Genomic DNA, 22711 nt, shown 5'->3' with positions numbered 1-22711 from the left:
GGAGTCCCATCTCTCCTCATTTCCAAGTTGCTTGCCAAAATGACCCCCGTTTGCAAAGGCAGGACTCGGGCCGGCAGGGTGGAGTCTTAGAGCCAAGGATGAGGTCATGCCTGGCTGGGGGCCTTGGAGGCGGGTGAGGGGAGTGGTCTGGAGCAGGGGCTAAACTTAGAAGCCTGTGGGTGGCTTCTCTGCCACCTCCCACAGGGTTTCCGCCTCTGGATATGGGGGCTGGGTTCCTCTCTAGCTGGGGAGGGGATGTGGCCCTGGGTGGGGTTCCACCCTCCCCTGTGGGGTCAGCTTGGAGCTCCTGGAAGCTGGGACCAGGCTGAGAAGACATGGAGGCTTTGGCATATAACAATTTTGTTTTGAGTTTTCTTTCCGCCTCTTATTCCCACTGTTAGCAGCTTACTATGTCATTCTCCCCTGCAGGGGAGGGGGTGGAATGGCTTGGGTTGTAAACTCCTTCCCCCAGCCTTCCTGTCCCTCGGAGGGGCAGCTCAGCTGGGTTCTGGTTCAGGCTGGGTGGGCGGTTAAGGCTTGGCTGGTGTGCGAAGGCCAGCTGCTGTCCCTTCAGAGCTCGTTCCTCCACTCTGGCTCCACTTGCAGGGGCAGGCTGCCTTCCCCCTCCCGCTCCTGGGGGAGGTAGTCCTTACTTTGGGTTCCTAGAAAGAAAGGAGGGGAGCTTTGACTTCCTTACCTCTGCCCCCAGCACTGTCCTCCACCTGGCCCACCTTGGCCCAGCCGTACCTGAGGTAGAGGAGCTGAGCTTGCTCATATCTTGGAGTAAGTTCTGTCCTTGCTGCAGGTCCAGTTTGGCAGGGAAGGGGCACCCGGTATAGCCCCCGTTTTCTTTACAGAACTCCAGGAATCTGTGGAGGACAGGGGCATTCACACACACAGAACTGTGCAGGCTTGGCCGAGGAGCACCTGCGGAGGCTGGGGACGCAGCATCAGTCCTGCCACACAGGCCTGTGCCTTTGGGCAAGGTGCTTAACCTGTCGGTATCAACTTAAATGGGGGGTACCACGATGATGGGCAGGTCTCAGGATGAAATGAGGCACAAGGAGGTGCTTAATCAAGACCCACCCGCCCTAGGCTGGGGACGGTGGCCTCCAAGAGGGACTAGAAGGTGGGAATGCTCACGCCTTCCAGTCGGGGTCATGGCCCAGGAGAAGTGGGTTGCCCACCACGATGAGCAAAGCCTTGGCCCGGGTCACAGCCACATTGAACCTCTGCAAGGAAGAAGTGGTGGCGTCACGGGAGGGAAGGGCCCTTAGGAAGGAGGAATTCCTGCTCCCCGCCAGCCCTCAAACCTTGGGGTTCTTCAGGAAACCCAGATTAAAATCCAGGTCCAGCTGCACAAAGCTTTGGCTGCTCCGCACAGTGGAGATAAGGATGACGCTGCGTTCCTGGCCTTGGAACTCTTCCACGGAGCCCACCTGGCAGGGAGGGAAGCACGACCTAAGACCCGGGGCTCAGAGCGGAGCCAGAGGGACAAGCCCTGCCTCAGGGAGCTTGAGCTCCAAGACAGGTGTGGAGAAGTCACTGGGCAATTGTCATAGTGGAGTGAGTGTCTCGCCAGGGGCAGGGAAGAGGACAGGAGGATGCCCGGGAAGCTGAAACCAGAAGGGGTGAATCCAGTTAAAGGGGTAGGGACTGGACCGTGTTCTAAGCAAAGAAAATTCAGCAACGCAAAGCAGTGTTTTCAAACTTTCCTGAAGACCATCACGAAGTACTTGTTAAAAATATACAACCCAGACCTCTCAAATCAGAATTTCCAAGGAAGAGACCTCTCAATCTTAAAGAGTTGTTTTTCAACCGGGGCTGCCTGCACATGAGATCACCTGAGGAGCTGGAAAAAATACAGATGCCCTGGCTCTGACCCCAGATAGCGTGTTAATTGGCTGGGTGGGACCCTGGCACTCGCCAGACTGCAAGCTCTCCAGCTGATCCTTTTCTGCAGCCAAGAACCACCACCTCAAAATCAAGCCACTGACTCACCCAGAGGGTGCGAGAGGGGAACGGGACACTATCACATGGCAGGCCGGGCAGGCCTCGGAGTTTGGAGTTTGGACTTTATCCTTCACGCAGAGGCCTCTAACTAGCCTGATCGTAACAATAGTGTGGGGTGTGGACTAAACATGCCGGACTTCCTGGTCCCATCACAGAACCCCAAGTCGGGATCTCCAGGAGTGAGAAGCTTGAGAATCCAAGCCAGGCTGGGATGGGGCACGGGCGGACTGGCCTGAAGCATCAGGGCAGGAGCCGGAGGAGGTCTCTGGGAGGGGGAGAAGTGAGGGGCACACAAGGTAGGGGGAACGGGATGGCGGTGTCACCTTCAAGTCCTTGATGTCATCCAGTCCCCGGAGCTCCTTGTCAAGTTTGGTGATGCAGTATCGGATTTTTTCCACCTAGAAGATGGGGATAGGTGCCTTTCTCTCTTGCCTTTAGGGAGTCAGGCAGGCCAGGGAACTGGGAGGCAAAGAGGAGGGCAGCTGAACTCGGAGCTTCTGAGAGAAGGGGACAGCAGAGGCCCTGAGTTCCTGAATGCTCCAGCGAGTGGTCTTGCTCTGAATAAGGTACCATGGGCAGGGGGGTGGTGTCCCACCCTTGATGGGCACTGAGGGCCTAACCTGCTTCCGGTACGGGGAGATCACGCCCACGCTTCGGGGGCTCAGGCGGGTTTTGCCCTTCTTGAAGGAGGCAGCCAGGAGCAGCTTCAGGTAGGAAGTCACTGTGGCAGCCTCTTCGGGGTTGAAGAAGGATGGGCTGTTGCCCTCACGCTCGTCCTTGCCCATTACGCCATGAAAGATGATGGGAAATCCCTGGACACAGTCAGGAGAAACCCTCAGCTGGACCTCCCTGCTTCCCTTCCCTCTCCCTGCCAAACCCTTGCAGGCAATGTGGGATCCCAGGCCAAGGTGACACAGGGCCCGGTCCATGGCTTCCACTCGAGTCTACCCCACACCTTCAACGGGACGGAAATTGGGGTACAGGGTGGGAGGCTTTCACCTGCCGGGGCAGACCCTCCCAGCGGCAGAAGCGCTCTCGGTCTATAACGTCAGCACAAGCCTGTAGCTCCCCTTCATAATAGAGCCGGTTAGGAATGTCCAGGATGGTGGGGTGAGACCTGAGAGGCAAAGGAGGAAGAGCAAGACCAGTGGCTGGATTACTTCTGCCTCGCTCTCGGGGACCCCGCTTCTCCCTGCTCTGGGCCCACACACGTTATCCTCCTGCCCTCTGCCCACTGGACAGCAGGCTCCTTCATCTACAAGGTCTGCTGCTAGGACTGTAAACCACAGAAAACGGAACCACATGTGGTTCCAGAGAGGATATGGCCCATGGATTTCATAGACCGGCCAAGTTTAACAGAAGAAAGCAAGAAATTAGGGACCCATTCTCAGGTTTCAATTTTGTCAACGAAGGGTGGTATAAAAACAAGCATCATCTATTATCACCATTATTTGGTGAGATAACGTAACTAAATCCCCAAACATAAAAAGTACTAACACAACAGCTAACACTTACTGAACTCTTCGTGGACTCACCTAAGGAACTAAGGACTTAGGAACCCATAACTCATTGACTAAAGGAAGGATTGCTTTTTCATTTGAGTAACAATTCACTTAATGAAAAGCTGCTCTGTCCCGATTTTTCTCATTTCTCCTTGGATTGCCTGGAAACTTGATCTGGGACCCACATGAAACGCTGGGACCCACTGGCCATCTCTCAGTATACAGACAGGCAAACAGCTCTAGAGCAAAGCCACTTGCTAAGTCACACAGCCAAGGAGTACAGTGACGCGGCCGAGGGAAGCCCTCCGACCTTCCGGGTTAGAGACCTTCTGCATCACATAGCCTTTAAGAAACAGGACTGCAGGACGGGGCCTCTAGCTGGGGCTACGGAGGGTATGAAGGTATGGGATGGCATGGGTGTCGGGGGGTGGATTGCGGGGTACCTGTAGTTGCGTAGGAGCTTAGTTATGAACTGGGGGTTATAGCCATTGGGGCCCTTCTTGTACAAGGTGTTGTAGGTGAGCAGCCGCTCCAGCATTGAGTACCCCAGCCCATGCTTCTGGGTCAGCGGGGAACGCAGCACAGGCCCCAGCTGCCGAGGGTCTCCCGCCAGCACCAGCTGTCCTCCTGGATTGTCTGTTTCCTTGACTTCCATCAGCCCTGGGGGGCAAGGTAGCATGGGGAGGAGAAAGGTTAAGTGGCGGGAGCTTCCTAACCCCACATGGGGTGGCGTGCCCGCAGCCCACCCTGAGCCCCTCACCTGCTATGGCCACCAGACTCTCGGGCTCCATGCAGTGGCCAGCCTCATCGATGAAGATGTGTGTGAAGTGATCAATGGGAAACTGGGCGGAGACCAACCTGGGAGGTGTCAGGCCAGGCAGGGTCATCCCCAGCCACCTGACTAGCAAACCTGAACGCTCACCCACGCTGGCCCCTCACCCCACTCCCTAGCCTGCAACCTCTTCCCACACACGATTAAGAAGTACACATACACACTTCCCACCTGCTGGCAGTGATGAGGGTGGTAATTAAGACGCGATATTCCTGCAGCTTCTTCTTGGCAGGAAACACGTACTCCCCCTTCTTTGCGTCCCAGTTACAGCAGGGCTGAGGATTGTGAAGGGAGAAGAGGGTCAGCTTGGTCCCACCCACTCTCACCCTCATGTGGGCTCTGGGCCCCCAGGCAATTTTATTCACCTCTCACTTTACACACAGGGAAACTGAAGGCCAGACCAGGGTCCTGACCCACCCAAGGTCACACGGTATCGGAATCCAGGTGTCCTGGTTTCCTGGCCCCCAAGTCTATCCTGAGAGCCCCCAGCACCTGCCACCCTGTAGCCCCCTGAACCTGCCCAGGTACCTTGATGTCCTCGGGCACCATGCGGATGTCCCTGCTGGGCGCCAGGAGGCGGTAGATGGAGCGGGGCAGGTGGACGCGCAGGCGCTGACAGAGGAGATCGGCCCCCGAGTTGGATGGCGCGCAGGCCAGGATGTGGGCTTTGGGCAAGTGCTTCACCACCTGTTGGGGAGGCATAAGCAGTGTGGGAGGCAGCTTCCTGGTCTGCGGCGAGGAAGGAAGGTGTGGAGAGGGAGAGGCTCGCTGTCACGCAGGTTGCGGTATGACTCAGGATGGGGTTGTGACTCAGGCTGACGCCGTGTGGCATTTACTTCCCGAAGCTGAGGGAGGTAGTGGCACAAAAGACAAGTTCTGACCCCCAGGCCCCCACTAGTCCAAACAGCACTTTAATGCTAGCAAACTTGCAGTAAGTGAACTAGTCTAGGATGACTGACGTGGACGGTGACCCCGAGAGTTGGGCAGTACACAGCCTGCACAACAGTGCTCAACAGCCACACTGATCCGTGATGCCAGCTTCGGGGCATTGGAAGCCACAAGGAACCAGAATCCGGGGACAACTGCTTGGACCCGGGGGAGCTGGAGTACAGGCCCCAGGACTATGCTCAGGCCCCACCTGCTTGATGGCTTCCACTAAGGTGACAGTCTTGCCGGTGCCTGGAGGCCCGAAGATGATGTAGGGAGCTGGACGGGTGGTGCCCGTAACAATGTGCTTCATGGCCTGTAGCTGCTCAGGGTTTGACTCCAGACTCCGGTCATACAGCCTGGCAGAGGGGCCGGGAACATGAAGTCATCCAGTGTCCCAGAGGCCTCCCTGACTCCCTTCTCTGGGCCTACAGTCCAAGTAGCCCACAGTACCCCTGCCCACAGTCTCACTTGAGCTTCATATCTGAGGGCAGCAGCGGGACCCCACGGGAGGCCACAGGAAAGAGCGTGGGCCACAGTGGCCAGCGCCCCGTCAGCTCCAAGGCACGATGCTGTACCCGCAAGGGCTGGCGATTGAAGGTGAAGTTCACCTTGAAGGTCAGCCCATCCACAAAACGGCTCAGGAGGCTTTGGAAAGGGAGAGAGACAGGGGGCGGGGGTGGGAAATGAAAGGCCAGGACTCTCCATCTGTCCTAACTCCACTCCCACCTCCAAGCAATCCCTCCAGGAGAGGAAGCTGCTGAGACATCTCATGGTCCCAATGAAAAAAGCCTCCTGCCCTGTCCCTGGGGTCCCACTCATTTCAAAAAGAAGCACCCCTCCTCCCCTGGCCTCAGAGAGATGTCTTAGACCCTTCTGGCAGCTCAGGGTTCCCCTAACACTCACCTTGTGGAAAAGCTCAGCTTGACACGGTCCAATTCCACCCTGTGCACAAAGCCCTTGTAGGTGACAGGGTCATCCTGGTGTGTCTCAGAGGACAAAAGGGCAAACAGGTGGTCTCCCCGGAGCACTGAAGGGCGGCTCTCAGTCACCCCAGGAACCTATGGGGTGTGAACACAACAAGCTTCTATCCCAGGGAGGCCCGCTGGAGGGTCCTACCTGCAGGCTCTCTAGGTCTCCTCTGAAGGTCAAAGACTGAGGTTCGACCCTTCCATCCCAAGATTCAGGGAGTTTTGACTCTTTCCTCTTCCACTAAACAGCATAAGAGTCAGGGGAAGACGTAGGAGACAAGTATGTCCAAGCTGCTGAGAGACACTGAGCACAGGTATCCCAGGAACCGTCTGACGCATGATACTTTAGGACTCAGAGCCAGCTTTCCAGCCTGTCCAGGTGACCTACTCTGCCTTTAAAATCTCATTCAAAATTCAGTTCCTGCAGGCGTGTCCCTGATCAGCCTCACCCCCGCCCCCTTCCTCATCCCTTGTGTGCAGGAATCCATTCTGGGGTGATTCTGGGCTTCTGTGGACACATTCAACATCTGAGAGCCGGAAAGGGCTCTAAGTGTCTAGTCCTTTGTGCTTTTCAGGTGAGGGAACTCAGGCCTAGAGAGAGCAAGGGACTTGCCCAAGGCCACGCAGCTGGTGGCAGCAAAGTTGGGACGAAAACCCAGGGGCTCCCCCTGCCCTGCTGACACTCTTTTTGGGCACAGGATGCCCACTCCTTGGGCTCCTTGCTGAACAACTTCATCCCTCCTGTTTTGTCCCACCATCGGTGACAGCATTCTGCCTGTAGCCTATGGGTTGCTGACTTCAGCCCACCTCCCCACACCCAATCCAAGGCCTGACCTCCAGTGTGAGCAGCCTGGGGTTCTGGGCCACGGGGTCCCAGGTCATGGGCACCGACTCCAGATCATAGTGCCGAATGTCATGCTCCATCTGCAGCTCTTCCAGGTGCAGCAGCAGCCGGAACTTCACCTCGTAGTTCCTGTACTTCAGGGCCGTCTCCAGCTGGGCCCTGGCAGTGATGGTTGGGGGTGGGAGGGTGCAGGAAGGAAATGGGTCAGGAGCATGCCCAGAAGCACCCACCCTCTCCCATCCGTAGCCCTGGGACTGAAAACACCAGGAATCACAGAAGACTAGAGGGCAGAGAAGTGGACGGGGGTCGGAGGCCTGGGAGAAGGGAGTCCTGGCTCTCTCGCTCTCTGACGCCCCCACTCCTCACCTCCGACCTGAGTCGGGATTTGCACCGTGGATCCTAGGGCCTGGAACATTCTCCTCCCCAAATCCTCCTATAACTCCCACCCTCACCTCATTCACGTCATTCTCTGATCAAATGTCACCTCCAAGAGGCCATCTCTACCTGCCCTCTGCCAAGTGGCACTACCCCTCCCCCTTTGGTTTTAGCTGAACTTTAGCTTCATTCTTCACATCACTCATGACTCCATGAAATTATAAGATAAATGTTTTTTAAGAAATTGTAAGATAGGGCCGGCCCGGTGGCTCAGGCGATTGGAGCACTATGCTCCTAACGCCGAGGTCGCTAGTTCGATTCCCACATGGGCCAGTGAGCTGCGCTCTCTACAGCTAAGACTGTGAACAACAGCTCTCCCTGGAGCTGGGCTGCTGTGAGCTGCCGTGGGCTACCGTGTGCTGTCATGAGTGGCTGGTGGCCAGCATGAGCGACCGGCAGCCGGCAAGAGCTGCTGTGAGCTGTTGTGAGCGGCCAACCGATGACTGGCAACCGACTGCCTCAGCCGGGGAGAGGTCAAGGCTCATAACACCAGCACGGGCCAGGGAGCTGTGTCCTACACAACTAGACTGAGAAACAATGGCTTGAACCAGATTGGGGGTGGGGGAACAGAAGAAAGGGGGGCAAAAAAAATTGTAAGATAAATGCTCATTCCCCCCAACGTGGGCAAGGCCCTCCCTCACGTGACTGAGCAGTGCAGGGCGCACAGGGAGTGCTGAGTAAGGGAATGAGTGAATGGAGCAAGGGACGCTGAGGACAGAGGTTATGTGGCATGGGGAGAAGCCAGCAGGAAAGCACGAGCGGTGCAGAGGGGTGCCACTTACTTGATTTCAGCAATCTCCTTTGGGGCAGTGAAGATACTTGTTCCCTGAAGAAGGCTGGGGAGCAGCTGCCGGAGGCGGGAGGGTGGGTGGTACGTCCCCAGCGCCAAACTCAGCTCCAGGTCATAGCCCTTGGCGCTGCAGGAGTAGGGGAAGAAAAGCTATCACAAACACAGAGACCCCTCACTTCAGAGCCGTGGAGACAGCCCCTCCCACGGGAGGATGCAGGAGTCCTGCACAATACGTTGCTGAAGGGGGTCCAAAGCCTTTGCTCAAGGATACAGAACTCCCTCCTTCATGAGGCTGTTCTCCCCAAGGGTGGACCACTCATTCTCAGTTCTGGAAAGCGTGATACTTGGAAACATTTAAACATACAGATGTAATACACATGTAAGTATATAACAATACATGTTCATTAGAGAAAAATCAGGTAATAGGTAATAAGTCATTGAGTAAATAATGTCCTCACCGTCCAGGGATAACCAACGTCAGCTTTTCGGTACATAGCTTTACAGACGTTTCTCTTTGTTAATTTGTATTATACACCTGTTTTTAAAAAGGAAAAAACCCTCACAATGGCCTACAGTTTGCTTTCATAGCTCAGTATTTTGTGAACCCATCCAGCCATGTCAAAAACAGACGTCTACACAAATTCTATGATTCCATCCATATGAAATGTCCAAGACAGGGAAACTTATAGAGACAGAAAGCAGGTCAGTGGTTGCTTTGGGTGGGAGGGAATGGGGAGCGAAAGGCGAGACAGGTGAAGGGAATGGTTCCTTTTTGGGATCATTGAAATAGATTGTGGGGATGGTTGTACCTATCTGTGAATCTACACTAAAAACCACTGATTTGTACACTTTCAATGGCTGAGTTGCATCGTGTATGAATTGTCTCAATAAAGCTGCTAAAAAAGAGAGAGATGTTTACTGTGGGCTGCCTGACAATGCATCACACAGGCAGTGTGATTTTTAAAAACATTTTTTTTCACATTGTCCGCATATCTGCAACTTTCCACCTAGATAGAAAAAGACAAGGTCTCTGGGACTCGCAGGACTTAAGAACTCACAGTTAAGAAAGGGGGCTCTGGCTCTCAGCTCTGTGCTCTTCCTACAGGCTCACACTGCGGGTTTGGGGCAGCCTCAGCCTGGACCGGGTGGGCGGACGGAGTTACCTACCGGTCAGGTCTCTGTCCTTCCTCTATCCGGGTGGTCACTACGCGGTTTCCAGTGATCTGGGTCCGCTTGTAGGGCATTGTGGGCTTCAGTTGTGCTGCCAGGGGACTGTGGGCGACGGCAGCCAAGAAGCGGGCAATGTAGAAAGTGTCAGCTCCTTCCGAACCGGACTCCCCGGGTTCCAGCAGCTCCCAGAGAACTGTGGCTGGGAAGTAGCCCACAAAGTTGGTCTGACAGTGGATGTGGAGCTCATAGCACTCACCTGGAGGAGGAGGGCTGAGTGAGTGGGGGCTGGGTGGGGGTGGACCCCCACCCGCATCCCCGCCCTGGATGCTCCCCCAGGGAGACCCATTCCAAGGGAGGAGCACACAGGACAGCTGTAGCATGGTTCCCCAAGTACCAGCCCTTCATGGTTCCCCAGCAAGCCCTTGCCTACCAGAAGCTCCTTCCTTTGGAAACCCACTCACCGGGGCCCAGGGGACAGGGCAGCTCCTGGTCCCCATGATAGAAGGCAAATTGGGGGGTCCGGCAGAATGGGAGGAGGTGGGTGAGGGTGACAGGCTGGGTTCCTCCATTCCGAAGCCTCAGGGTCAGCACCTCCTTGCAGTTCAGATCCAGGTGGATAAGGAGCTGCCCATCCCGGGCTTCATGGGGACCCTGAACTTCCACGTCCACCCCATGTTTCCCGTGAAGATACTCAGCCCTGGGGAGAATGGCAGTCAAGGCGGGGCCGGGGTGGGAGGGGCCTGGCCTAGGATTTGCCCTCTGTAAGGTTTAAGGCTGGGGAAGCTGGCCAAGTGCCATCTGTGCTCAGGCATCCCACCCCTCCCCCAGAACAATCAGCTCCTTCCCTCCCCCTCCCCCACTCTTTGAAGGAGGGGGCCTTATCCCAATCAGAGGCAACCCACATTCTCCTCAGCTAGAGGAGAATTTCCCCCCACACACTTTCTCTCTCACACACACACCTGTCATGAAAGATCTTGGCTAGCAGTGACTTGTGGTGTGTGCTGATATCAGACCCCGGTTTCACTTTCTTCTTTTCTGGCACGTCGGCAGCCCAGCGGTCCAGTTTGAAGAACCTGACCTGAGTCTTGGTGACGTAGGCCAGATTTGCACTCTTCATCCCATACAGCATGGAGGAGAAGCCAGGGGCCGGGCTCCCAAAGCTGCCGGAAGCAGAGGAGACTGGGAAGTGAGGGAAGGCAGGGCCAGTGGGCAAGGTGACATGCTGGGGACAGTGTTTGAGGGGGGCTCCGTGTGGGACACACCAGCCCTGCCGGGAACAGGATAGGGTCCAGGGATGGAGACTCAGGCTGGGGATCGTAGGACTTTTCAATGTTTTCAGGAAAGGCAATGGGACTTCCCAAGACTAAATACAACTGTTTTAAACAGCAGGTCATGGACGTGCATTTCTGAGGAGAAAAGGCCATTCGTGGGCTATTAATTTGGAGGACTAAGAGGGAGAAAGAAATTGAGATTTGGGGGAAAACTATTTGGGACAGAAAAAGAGACAACCCAGTGGGAAGAGCTACGGGGAAGCAAATATACTAAGATGATTCAGAGGGTGGACCTGGGGTCCAGCCTGATGGGGGAGGGAGAGGGGTCAGAGAGAGAACAGATATCCAGGCTGTGTGGCCAACGTGGGTGACGAGACAGCAGTTTCCACCCAAAGTCAAAGGGTGCAGGTGGAACCCAAGCAGGAAGGGAAAGGATCCTTCTCCAGAGATCAAATAGCTTGGCTTTGTGCCTAGAGAAGGTGAAGACAGGGAAAACTGGTCAGAAAGACAAGAACTTCAATATTTCGTGCCTGGAACTCGGTTTAGTCAACTCAACAAACACGTACAGAGACCTGTTATGTGCCAGACACTGTGCTACATGCTGGGGGTTCAAAGTGGCAGGAGCCCCAGACCCGCCTGGAGGAGCAGAGATGGAACACCTCATTCTCAGCAGCAGTGACGGGGCTTCCAGGATAGCACTGAGCCCAGCCTGGGGGCAGGGGTGGGTGTCCATGAAGGCTTCCCCGGGAGTCAGTGTCACAACTGAGCACTGAAGGATGAATGGGTGCCAACAGGTACGAGAAGAATGCAAAGTATGAGCCAAGTGGAGGGGTAGGCAAGAACTCGTGCGGACAGGCTGGGAGACTGCCCGCGCTGCCACTAGCTGGGTCACTTTGGGTTATTTCACCTCTCAAAGCCTCGCTTTCCTCCTCTACAAAATGGGAACAACGACAGACTTACCTCGCGGGGTTGTGTGGATTACATGAGGCAGGCAGTGAACTACTTAACCCAGTGCTTGGCACATAAGGAGACCTCAACAAGGTGAGCTATGGTTAGTATCACACAGTCTGGGTGTACTAGAGTGAAAAGTGCAAGGGAGTGGCAGGAGGCAGCAGAGATGGGCAGGGACCAGGTCACACAGACTCCTGGATGCCAGGCCAAGAAGCCTGGACTTGACCCTGAAGGCCAGCAGTCCTCCTCCTTTACTGGCACCCAGGAGCCAGACGACATCCCCACATGTGACATACTTCATGGACATATTCAAGATCTGGACAGCTGACCACCCGCCCTGGATACTTTATGGGGAATGAAAGCAAATCCCAGTTCATAAGAACCATGGTAATCATCATTTCACTATTATGGCTACATCAGCACGGTCACTCACTAGCATATAGTAGGTAATTTACAGTTCTAGACACTTCCCTGGTGCCCTGCCCCCTGCCTGTAACTCTGCCCCTTTCCTTCACCCCAAATGAGAATGACACTGTCCGGAAAACGTTGAATGGGCTCTGATTTGTTTTCAACACAGAATGAATCATGTGCAAACACAATAGAAAATGCTCAGTATATGTTAAGTACTATTATTAGTATTTGTATTAGTAGTAATAGCAGTACTAATAGTAGCAGGAGTAGTAACAACTTACTTTCAGCCCGCATCAGAGGCTACACTGTGGTTACAGAACTACCTCGTTGGTGGGTTTTAAGCAGGGGAGAGGCAAGATCATATGTGCATTTCAGATCACTCTGGCATCAGGATTGGAAGGTGGATTTGCTGGAGGCAAGACTGTAGGCAGGGAGACCAGTTAGAAGAAGTCCATTGCAATAGTCCAATCAAAAGATGACAAGGGCCGGAACAAGGCAGTGGTAAGGACAGAAAAGGGGCCAGATCTGACAATACGTAGAATGTAAAATTAGCAGGATGTGGTGATTGACAGGAGGGGAATGGACACCGGGAAGGAGGAGTCTAGGACAACACACGAATCCGTGGCGTGGCTCCTTGACTATTCCTGTGGCTCCGTGACTATTCCTGATGGGAGGTAGGACTGGAGGAGGAAGTTGGAGGGACTGACCATGACATTTAGGTCTGGACATACTCAGTTTGAGATGCCTGTGATCCAGGGATCAGAAGCTGAGAACTCAGGACAAAATCAAAGTAGAGCCTAATATTAGGGAGTTCTCAAGTAGCAGTTACAACCATTGAAGTATCTGGGATCTCCCCAGGGACGGAGGATGTAGTCTGAGAACAGCTGAGGCCAGGAGAAATCAGAGAAGGAACCCCAAGAGAGGAAGGAGTAGCAGGAGCTGACGGGTGCAGTCATAAAGGGATGAAATCGGGCCGTCATCAGCAACTTTCACCAGGCCCATGTCACTGCGTCACTAAGTTCCGTGGATGAGGCACAAACTTAAATGCAGACAGAAGCCAAGCTCCGCAGGTAGCTTTGATACCTGCAGCCAGCTCTCTCAAGCACCTAGTATGGTCCCACTGACGAATCATTAGTGCAAGAAGGGTGACATATCAACGTCAATCATCTCCAGACAGATGTTGCCAGCAGGGAATGTAGGCCCAAGATCTCCTGGCTTTTAAGAGAAACCCCAATAAAAACTTAATATGAAATCGCCAATTTGGGGAAGCTTCTGTGTGGGCACACAGTCAAGAGGAACTCCAGGTTTTGCCACTTCTACTGTGGGTGCTACACCTATTTCTCAAATTTCCCTCCATGTCTGATACCACTACCGAAACTCACCTATCCCTGATCTAAGGTGACAGCCATAAACAAATAGATAAAATAAAATAAATAATAAAAATAATATCACGAACTTAGTCCATTCTGGTTGAAAAAAAGGCCCAATGGCCCAATTCTTGTATTATACATCTAGTCATCTACTAGATTTCTTAAAAAAAAAAAAAAAAAGAAAAAGAACAATTCAATAGAAAATGTGAATATTCAACTTAAAGATCAAATCCAGGTGATCAAAAAAGTATGAAACGTAGACAAATGCAAATTAAAGTAGAAGTGAGACACCATTTTATTTCCATTAGACTGAGAAAAATAGAAAATAGTCAAAACATGTATTGCTGTTAGATATATGTGAAAAAATGAACTCTCATATACTGCTGGTAGAAAGGTATTACGACCTTTGGGGAAATAATCTGGCAACACCTCCTAACACTTGTAATATTGGTATCCTTTAACGCAGGAATCCCATTCCTGGGAATGTATCCCACTGGAAGAAAATTACCGAAGTATAACAGGATATACGTGCAAGGACGCTTCACTGCAGAGTCATTCACAGTGGCCAAGAATTAGAAATAAAACACATGCCCACCAACAGTGAGATGACTGAATAAACTGTAAACACCCATACCACAGAGTATTATGCAATCATTAAAAAGAAGGAGACACACGTGCGCGCGCGCGCACACACACACACACACACACACACTCGCTAAAATTGAAAAGGCTGACAACATGAAATGTTGAGAAGGATATGGAAACACCAGAACGCTCATGTACTGTTGGCTGGAATACAAAATGGTACAATCACTTTGGAAAATGGTCTGACAGTTTCTTATAAAACTAAACATATATTGTAATGTTATGATTTGTAATGAAAAGAATACATTATCATACATGTGCAATAAAAAGTCATTGGAAAAAACAATGCAACTATAACACGTAGTGTACACCTAGCACTGGTATTTATTCAGTAAATACTTGCTGGGAGAATGGGTGAAAGAAATATCAAATAATTCCAGATTGCTATTTTATAAATGAAACAGGTGACAATGAAGCCATTAAACTACTGGTCGGCACAGAGCACCAGGGTGCAATGGCCTGGGATGTTAGGTGTCAGGTTATATATTGTCCATCCTCGGACCCTCTATATAACGGAAGAAAGGTAGTGGAAGGGAACTAAAATGTATTAAGACATGATCACACTACTTGCATTTTTTTAATTAAAAATTTAAAAAAATTATTTTATTTTTAATATTTAAAATATTTTTTTAAACAGTCACACTACTTTTTAGATGGCTGTGTACATCTGGAGTCATCAGTTGTAGGCAACAGAATAAAGGGTGACTGATTTAGGGAAAAAGAGCTTTATTAAAATTGCTGGGAAGTTGGAGAAGCAGGCTCAGGAAATGGGTAGCAGTAAATAGGGCAGGCTGAGCAGCCTAACCCCAGACAAGGGCACACCAGACAACCAGACCAGACCGGAAGACCTTGCTGCCGCCATCAAAAGAGAGGTTAAGCAATGCGCCCAAGATGGGAAAAAAGAACAAATAAACATTACTTACCCTATGACTCAACAATTCCACCTCTAGGTATATCCCCAAGAGAAATGAAAATATACATCCACAAAACAACTTGTACAAGATGTTCAGTTTTATTCAAAATAGCCCCAAACTGAAAACAATGTCGGTGAACAGGAGCAGGGATAAACAAACTGTGACTTGTATTCATACAAGAAATACTACTCTGCCACAGAAAGAAACTACTGATACACACAGCAACATGGCTGAATCTGTGAAAAATGCAAGAGTTCACGGTATCTCTGATTCCCTTAAATGGAGTTCTAGAAGAGGCACAGTCATCTCAAAACAAATCAGAGCAGTGGTTGCTTCTGGGTGGGTAAGAGTGAGAAGATGAGTGAATTTTCTGGGGTGATGTCACGTGCTATACCTTGACAGGGGGTTGCACACAGGTTTATGGATGTTAGAACTCATATAACTATACACTTAAAATCTGTCCATATCATTGTATGTAAATTTTACTTGAAAAAAATCATAAACAAATTCTGAACTCTCATAGTTCATGATAAGCATGCTGAAGTGTTTGGGGGTAAAGTGCACTAATGTCTCTCTAACTTACTTTGAAATGCAACAAGAAATAAAATGTTGGGAAAAGACCCCAACAATGCATTAGAGGTGTATACCAGACAATTAGGAGCAATTTCCAGAATGTATCGTTGAGTAAGAAAATCGGTATGTGGAAAACATGTATAACATGATCATTTTTTATACAACCACCACCAAAAAGATACCCTGGTTGATATCATGAGTTACCTGAGGGTGGAGTGGAATGTGGAAACGGGGTGGGATGCTGATACAGGGAGGGGTCCATGATAATAAAAGATAACGATCCCATGTGGGTTAACTTACATCGGAGTGATGTAAGTTTGCATGCATAAAGAGATAAATGAAAGGGTGATCAAAAAAGTATTAAAAAACGTTTAAACAAGACAAACACCTGAAGTAAAACAGCAAGGGCCCCCACTCCCTCTCCCAACTACTCGCTTAACTGTTTGATGTATATTTTTGCAGACTTTTTTCTACACATATAAAAACATGGTTTTTAAAGCATACATATTTTTCATGCTACATATACTATTCTGCAACAGACTTCTTTCACCATCCCGGGCATCCTTCCGAGAACACATTTTCCCAGGTCACCTTGCTCTTTTGAATGGTTGCATAGGATAGCACAGCGCCGATGCATTGTGGTGTGTTTAACTGCTTATCCAGTGATACTCAGACTGCCTACAATTTTTGGCTATCTCAAATATTACAATAACCGTCTATGCACAAAAACTCTTGTACGAGTCCATGAGTTTTATGAGACAAGTCCCTTGAAGTAGAACTTCTGAGCCAAAGAGGATGCACCTTCACAACTTTGTAAGTTCTGCCAAGCTGTCTCTAAGCAAGTTGTACAAACCTACGTTCCCACTAAGAACTTGAGAATACCCTTTTCTCGGGCCCTGATATCAGATGTTTTCAATGTTTTAAATTTTTGACAACCTAATAAGCAAAAAATGGCATCTCGTTTAAATTTCCCTGATCACCCACTAGTCCAGGATTCTTCCTTCTGTTTATCAGTCATTTATATTTCGTCTGTGAACAGCACGATCATATCCTTTTTCTAAGCTGTTCCTCCTTCACACCCCTCCTCCTGGTCCATCTCCTAAACCGGCGGGAATTATCATGAAACACAAACCAGATCAAGTCCCCCAGTTCACAACTCCACAGTCTACAGGGTTAAGTCTAACACTTTAATATGGCACACCTGGACCCTCCATTTACAAAGCAAATGAAAACACAGTAACATTATCAACAATAGAAAATATTTATTGAGCACTTCCTGTGTGAGGTTCTAAGTACCTACCACATTACCTCATTTAATCCTCACAACAACCCTTTGAGGTAGCAGCTAGTATTACCATTCCCTTTTAGAAAAGAAGAGCCCGAGGCACAGGTCCTCACTCCAACTGTGGCAAACCATCCTTCATGGTACCTCAGCCATTCCCAGCTACTTGTTCCACCGTACTCCCCTCCAGACTTGGCTGCCACTGTGGATGGACATTCTTGATCTGGAATGCCCCGCCCTTGGCCCCTGATGTTTGTTGGGTAAATGATGATAACTCTTTTTAGGCCCAGTTCAAAAAAGAGCACTAGCTAAAGGAGTGTTATTTCAGAACACAGTATCATATTTGGAAGTGATCTTAAAGGGACGTCTAATTCTGTGTTTTACAAACTCTGGGTTGCAACTCTCATTAAGTGGGTCAAGACTAGGATTTTTATAAAATTGAAGATGGAATAAAAAAACATCAGAGGGCAAGGACACATGTTGTTCTGTGAAAACTGCATATATCACGCCCTGAAGGAAAAAGCATTTTTTCACTGTGGACAGAGGTCCAACCACCAGGCCATTCTCCATGGCAGAAGCCCGAATGAGCTTTCTAAAGCCCTGAGTCTGTCAGTTTCCTACTCTGAAACTTTCTGTGCTTTCCTGTTTCTGTTACCATTTCAAAAAGAAAACAAAGAACCTCCCACAACACCTCTCCACCTGCCCCAAGGTCCTACCCATCCAGCCCTTGCCTTCCTCTGGCTTCATGCCATCGAGTTCTCCTGAGTTCACCCCAAGTCTTTGAAGGTACACTCCCTGTCTGGAATGCTCTGCCCCTGCCCCTTCCATCTGCTAACACCCATTTACCTTTCCTGATTCTGTTCAAACATCACTTTCTCCCAGAAGCCTCACGTTCCGAGATTAGGTCAGGCCTGTAAGATATACACACTCTCAGAGCACACTGCACTTTTTCTTACAAGCGCTTATCACAACAGTAACTAAATAATTATGTTTAATTGCTGCCTCCTTTCCTAGACAGTTAGGTTCCTTCTATGTATCTACTATGACTCACGCAGCGGCGCTTTGCTCACAGGAGGCATCCCGGCCAAAATGTGCCAATAAAAGAACGAGTCTCCTGCCCAAGACAAGTCACCTTCTCTCAGAAGCTGTTCACGACACCAGTCCTTACTCCCAACAAAAGACTCCTAACCATCACTGTACTAAAATGATGGCTACCAACCCTCCCAAAGCCTGCGCAATATATTACACGGGATACACGCCTTACCTACCATAGCTCGGCCTCACAGAACCTAGAGAGGAAGGCATTATTTTACACACTTCAATTAGGAAAATTGAGATATGATAAGAAATAAGAAACCCCAGGCTGAAGGTGGAGTCGCTTGCCCCCAGGACAACAAACCAAGACTTAAGACTTGATCGCAGTTTCAGAATCTACCAAGAATGTGACCTCAAACCAATCAGTCTGGAATTTCCTGATCAACACTGGTGAGGTAATATGCCAGATAAGACCCCTGCCGCCCTTCCCCCCACCCCCCAAAAAGGTGCTCAAGCCTGAAACATCCTTTCTTTTCTTTTGCTAATCACTTCCTTGTACAGCCCAGTTCCTGCCTATAAAAACCTTCCATTTTGTACAATTTCTCCAAGCACCTCTCAGTTTACTAGATAGGAGCTGCCCAATTCAGAAATGGTTCAATTCAGGAAGCGTTTCATGAAGCCAATTATATCTTACAATGTACTCCGTTGAATTTTGAATAGTTGTTCAAAATCAAATGCAACGAGGCAAGGGCAGAACCAGGATTTGAACTCCAGCTATCAAAACACTAGACTAGCTAGCACCTGCAGTAACACAGTTATCACAGGTTTGTCGACACCTCTGCCATTCCCTCTGCCACACTACACTCTTTAGAGGCAGGAACCAAGGCACTGGCAGAGTAGAGCCTCCTTAAATAGCTTTGCTGAAAGAAAATAATGAGATGGGAAAAGGCAAGAGTTGGGAGCAGAGCAATTGTTAGCATCATAAAATAACCTGGCTGGAAAGGACCAATCCCTCTCAGGGTAGGAATCTCGGTAGAATTCTGGACAGTGGGGGACTTCCTATATCTCCAAGATGGCCTATTGTCTTGTAGATCAACTCTATCTACGAATTCAATCACATTCTGCAAACATTTAATGAGCATCTACTACATACAAGGCTCAATGGTGGAGACTGAGAGAAGGTGCAAATATGATGAAAAAGCTTGTCTGTGTCTTCAGAGGATCTGACAGTCTGTCTGGTAGGGGAAGACAGTGCCCTACCAGATCTAACGCAGGCAGAGTGAAATCCGGCTATAACCAAGGTGTGAAGAATGAGATCTGAGAGCCCACAGGAAAAAGCAACGAAGTATCATCGGTTGGTCACAGCCTGGGTTTAAAGGATGCGGTCGGGAGTGTGAGGGGTGCATGCTGAGTGAACAAAGTTCTGCCTTATGGAATGACACGGGAGTAATAACCGTCTCCACCAGGACAGCCTTTAAAAAGTCAGGGCTAACTACGTCGTCCTCTCCAGTTTTTCCTCCTTTCAAGGCAAACCTTTCTTGGTTTCTTTTGACTGGGTCTCACAGCAAACTATGAATCAACATAGAAGCCTATCCTCCTCCAAACAGTAAATCTCTATGGATCCTTCAAGGCCAAGGTCAAAGCCGTCTTCTCCATTGAATTCCCTTGTATACTGTATGCACACCATAGCCTAGTGCTCCCCTGGGATTGTGTCTTTTTCCATCTTTATATTCCCCATAGTGCCTGGCAGTGTGGAAGCTTAAACAGTTTTCTTCTTTGCCCCTTCTTCAGATGTTGTTCAAGCCTGTTAATGTCTCTCTTAAAACGTGACACTCATTATTGAAACTATACTCCAGATTTGATCTGGTCAACATGGAGAGTCACTTAACCCCCCCACCCCACACACTTCTGTTAACACAATCCTACACTTCTTTCGCTCTTAGCAGCCATGCTGGCCTTTTGGTCTGCTAAAACCTAGTCTTTTTCAGAAGGTCTGTTATTAAGCAGAACCCCGCATTTATTTGTGTACGTCTTTATATTTATCCCTGTTAAACTGTTTCTTGGTTTTCCGCCCAAGGCTGCAGCCTGTTGATAGATGTTTTTGAAACCATTCTACGACTTGACATAGAAGTCTCTGATTTTCTCTTGGATGGCACCAAGAATGGGGCCCAAACAGCCTTCCACCATGGGGTGGAAGGGGCTCCAGGAGACTGGCCCTGGCCCTGGGTCTCCATGGAGAAGCCACAGGTGCTAATGGAGGTTTGGTACGTACGCAGTTGGTGCCCTTTTCGTCTTTCCGAGCTCCCTGAGATTCTCCCTCCTACACTGTGTCTCTTCTGGGATAGTGGACCCCCGAAGAAGCAGCCCCTCAACAAGGGGGCGGGGATGCCCGTGCAACCCGCGCCTGGGCTCGCCGCCACCAGCAGGAAGCTCCTTCCCGCGCTCGCGCGACGCCTGGGGCCCCCCACCCGACGCTCCCCTCCCCCATGCCCAGCGCTGTCCCCTAAGCCCCCTTCGAGCAGCGGGTGGCCGCAGGACCCCGACCCAGGCCCGGGGCGCCGAGGGAGCGACTGCGCGGGAGGCTTTCTGCGGGGACTCGGCGCAGGGGCCCGGCGGGGGCAGAGCGGGCGGGCTCCGGGCGGCGCGGGCGGGGCGTGGGCACCGCGCGGGAGGGGAGGTCTGCGCCGCCCCGGGACCAGCCAGCGCCACTGCGGGAGCTGTGTCCCTCCGCTCCGCGGGCGGGAAGGGTGGCCCCGCCGTAGGGGTCGTGGCGGCGAGCTGGGCCCGCGTTTCTGAGCCGGGGAGTGGGCCGGCCCGTACCTGATCTTGAAGTCTCGGTTATAAATGGTACGCAGCTGCTCGCGATCTGTCTCCATGTCCAGTCCCCGAACCACCAGGAAACTCTCGAAGCACTGGCCCGTCTCCCGGAGCTGCCGGTAGCTGAACTTACTGGGCATCGCGGCGGCGGCTGCGGCCCAGGCAGAAGGGTACGGGGAAATGAAACTGAAAGTCGCCGCCGCGGCTGAAGTTGACGGCCCTAGGATGAGGGTGCAGCAGGGGGGATACCCCCTAACTCAGACCCCTGATCCTGCAGGGTCCCTTCTCCCCACCAGGCTTTCCTCCTCCGTTCTTTTCCTACCTGAGCCTTCCCTTCGGTCTCCGTCCTATCCCCTCCCCCTCGCCCATTAACTCTTTCCTAAGGAGTCTGACCCCTCCCTCAGGGCCCTCCCCTTACCCCAAGCTCCCTCCCCTGGCTCCTAACCAGACTCAGAACGTAGCTACCGCCTGCCCCCCACCCCCGCCCCCAACAGTCCAGGAGGACTTCCCAGCCTCACTCCCACGCTCATCCCCCCCAGAGCCTCGGGATTTAGTAAAAAGCAGGGGAGCAAAGGGCAGGGACTGGGACCTCGGCCGGCTGCAGCTAGACTGAGGCAGCTCATCCAGCACCTCCCCCACCCTGCCAGGGACATAAACCAGTACGGAAGCGAGCGGCACGCCCCCCTCCCCCATTTTCCCTTCTCCGGCTTTCAGACTCAGGGAGGAAGGCGTAAAAGCCAAAGAAGTTTGAGGGAAAGAATCAAGTGTCTCTGAGATAAAGGTGTGTTCGTGTGGGAGGGGCAAGGGGCTCCGCCAGGACGAACAGTCATTTCTTTGCTGCACAGGCTTCGTTATGTGGAAAGGCTGGTGATCCCTAGCCCTAAGCCATAGGCTTCAGCACTTAACTGCACTCCAGTCTGTATTGCTCTTTGTTACTAGTATATAAGTAAGTGTTGACCTCCGTCATCAAAATATTAGCTTCTTGAGAGGAAAAGATTGTGTGTTAGGCAATAAATGGTTAATAGCTACAGCGTCAGTACCAGGAAGTGAAAGACCAACATGCTTCAGAAAAGACTTAAAACCAACCAAAGGGCTTGGGGCTACCATAACAAACATAAAGCATCTATTTCTGCACTATTTCTCCTCTGGCATAACAAAAACACACTAGAATGGGGCAAAGATAGTAAAAATTACACAAAATTTTTTTTCAATAAATATACTAGGGTTCCAAATATATCAAAGGTCAGTGTTGTTCAAAGTAGTACCCTGTAGGAGGTCACACATTCAATCTAATCTAGTGTTAGGGCTGTCCAGACCTCAGGTCATGCTCCAGCTGGGCTATCCTTCTACCTTTTCCAAGGCCAACAACCAACTAAAGCCAGGAATAACACGCTTCAGCAACAGGAAATGCAGAGTCAGAGGGAACTAAAGCTACAGGCATGGAGAAAACAGCAGAGGAAAACATGTTACCTCTTAAAAATTGATTATGCAAAGTAGAGAAATAAACTAGGAAAGTAGCCAAAGATTTACCCCTTTTCTCCCCTAATTACCTGGTGAGGCCTGAGAGTAGTAAGAAGAGTGAACTTCTCAAAATTGTTTTGTTACTTACATTTCAAAAACCTACCACCCACAGTACCCACCCTGAGTCTCTGGCTGCACTCTGATTAGCGAATCTGAAGTCCCCATTATTCTTGGATACATAATCTCTCTCTGTCTGGCTAGGCCTATCTTCTGGATGTTCTCAAAACATACACAGCTATGGGGGCGGCCCATTACTTCAGTTCGTTAGAGCCAGGTGCTCTCAGCAGGAAGGTTGTGGGTTCCATCCCCACATAGGCCAGTGTGAGCTGCACCCTCCACAACTCGATTGAAACTACTTGACTTGGAGCTGATGGATCCTGGAAAAACACACTTAAAATAAATAGAAAGTTAAAAAAAAATACACAGCTATAGTATAG

At 50.8% G+C, this 22711-nt stretch overlaps 1 protein-coding gene across 4 annotated transcripts; it reads right to left on the bottom strand.

Moving 5' to 3' along the window:
* Positions 1–90: 90 nt before the first annotated feature.
* MOV10 (Mov10 RISC complex RNA helicase) lies at positions 91–22318 on the bottom strand. 4 transcript variants are annotated; one of them, XM_033092235.1, is made up of 22 exons: positions 21076–21853; positions 20757–20973; positions 12399–12538; positions 10444–11225; positions 9946–10181; positions 9482–9740; positions 8307–8441; positions 7080–7248; positions 6181–6335; positions 5746–5922; positions 5486–5633; positions 4876–5034; positions 4519–4622; positions 4276–4373; positions 3959–4175; positions 3013–3130; positions 2634–2825; positions 2337–2411; positions 1314–1439; positions 1144–1232; positions 748–869; positions 340–662 (listed from the first exon to the last, which is right to left on the bottom strand). In XM_033092235.1, exons 4-22 carry the CDS (start codon positions 10611–10613, stop codon positions 571–573), a joined length of 2841 nt encoding a protein of 946 aa, XP_032948126.1. In that variant the 5' UTR covers positions 10614–11225; positions 12399–12538; positions 20757–20973; positions 21076–21853; the 3' UTR covers positions 340–570. The 4 variants fall into 4 exon arrangements, with proteins under 4 accessions (XP_032948125.1, XP_032948126.1, XP_032948124.1 ...); XM_033092234.1 differs by lacking the exon at positions 12399–12538 and having other exon boundaries at positions 91–662; positions 10444–10644; positions 20757–20904; positions 21076–21130; XM_033092233.1 differs by lacking the exons at positions 12399–12538; positions 21076–21853 and adding an exon at positions 22304–22318 and having other exon boundaries at positions 10444–10644.
* Positions 22319–22711: the final 393 nt, after the last annotated feature.

The sequence above is a fragment of the Rhinolophus ferrumequinum genome, chromosome 22 (assembly GCF_004115265.2).
Source record: "Rhinolophus ferrumequinum isolate MPI-CBG mRhiFer1 chromosome 22, mRhiFer1_v1.p, whole genome shotgun sequence".
Classification (NCBI taxonomy): domain Eukaryota; kingdom Metazoa; phylum Chordata; class Mammalia; order Chiroptera; family Rhinolophidae; genus Rhinolophus; species Rhinolophus ferrumequinum.
The sequence above is the reverse complement of the archived record's forward strand: the minus strand, read 5'-3'. Positions and strand labels throughout refer to the sequence as shown.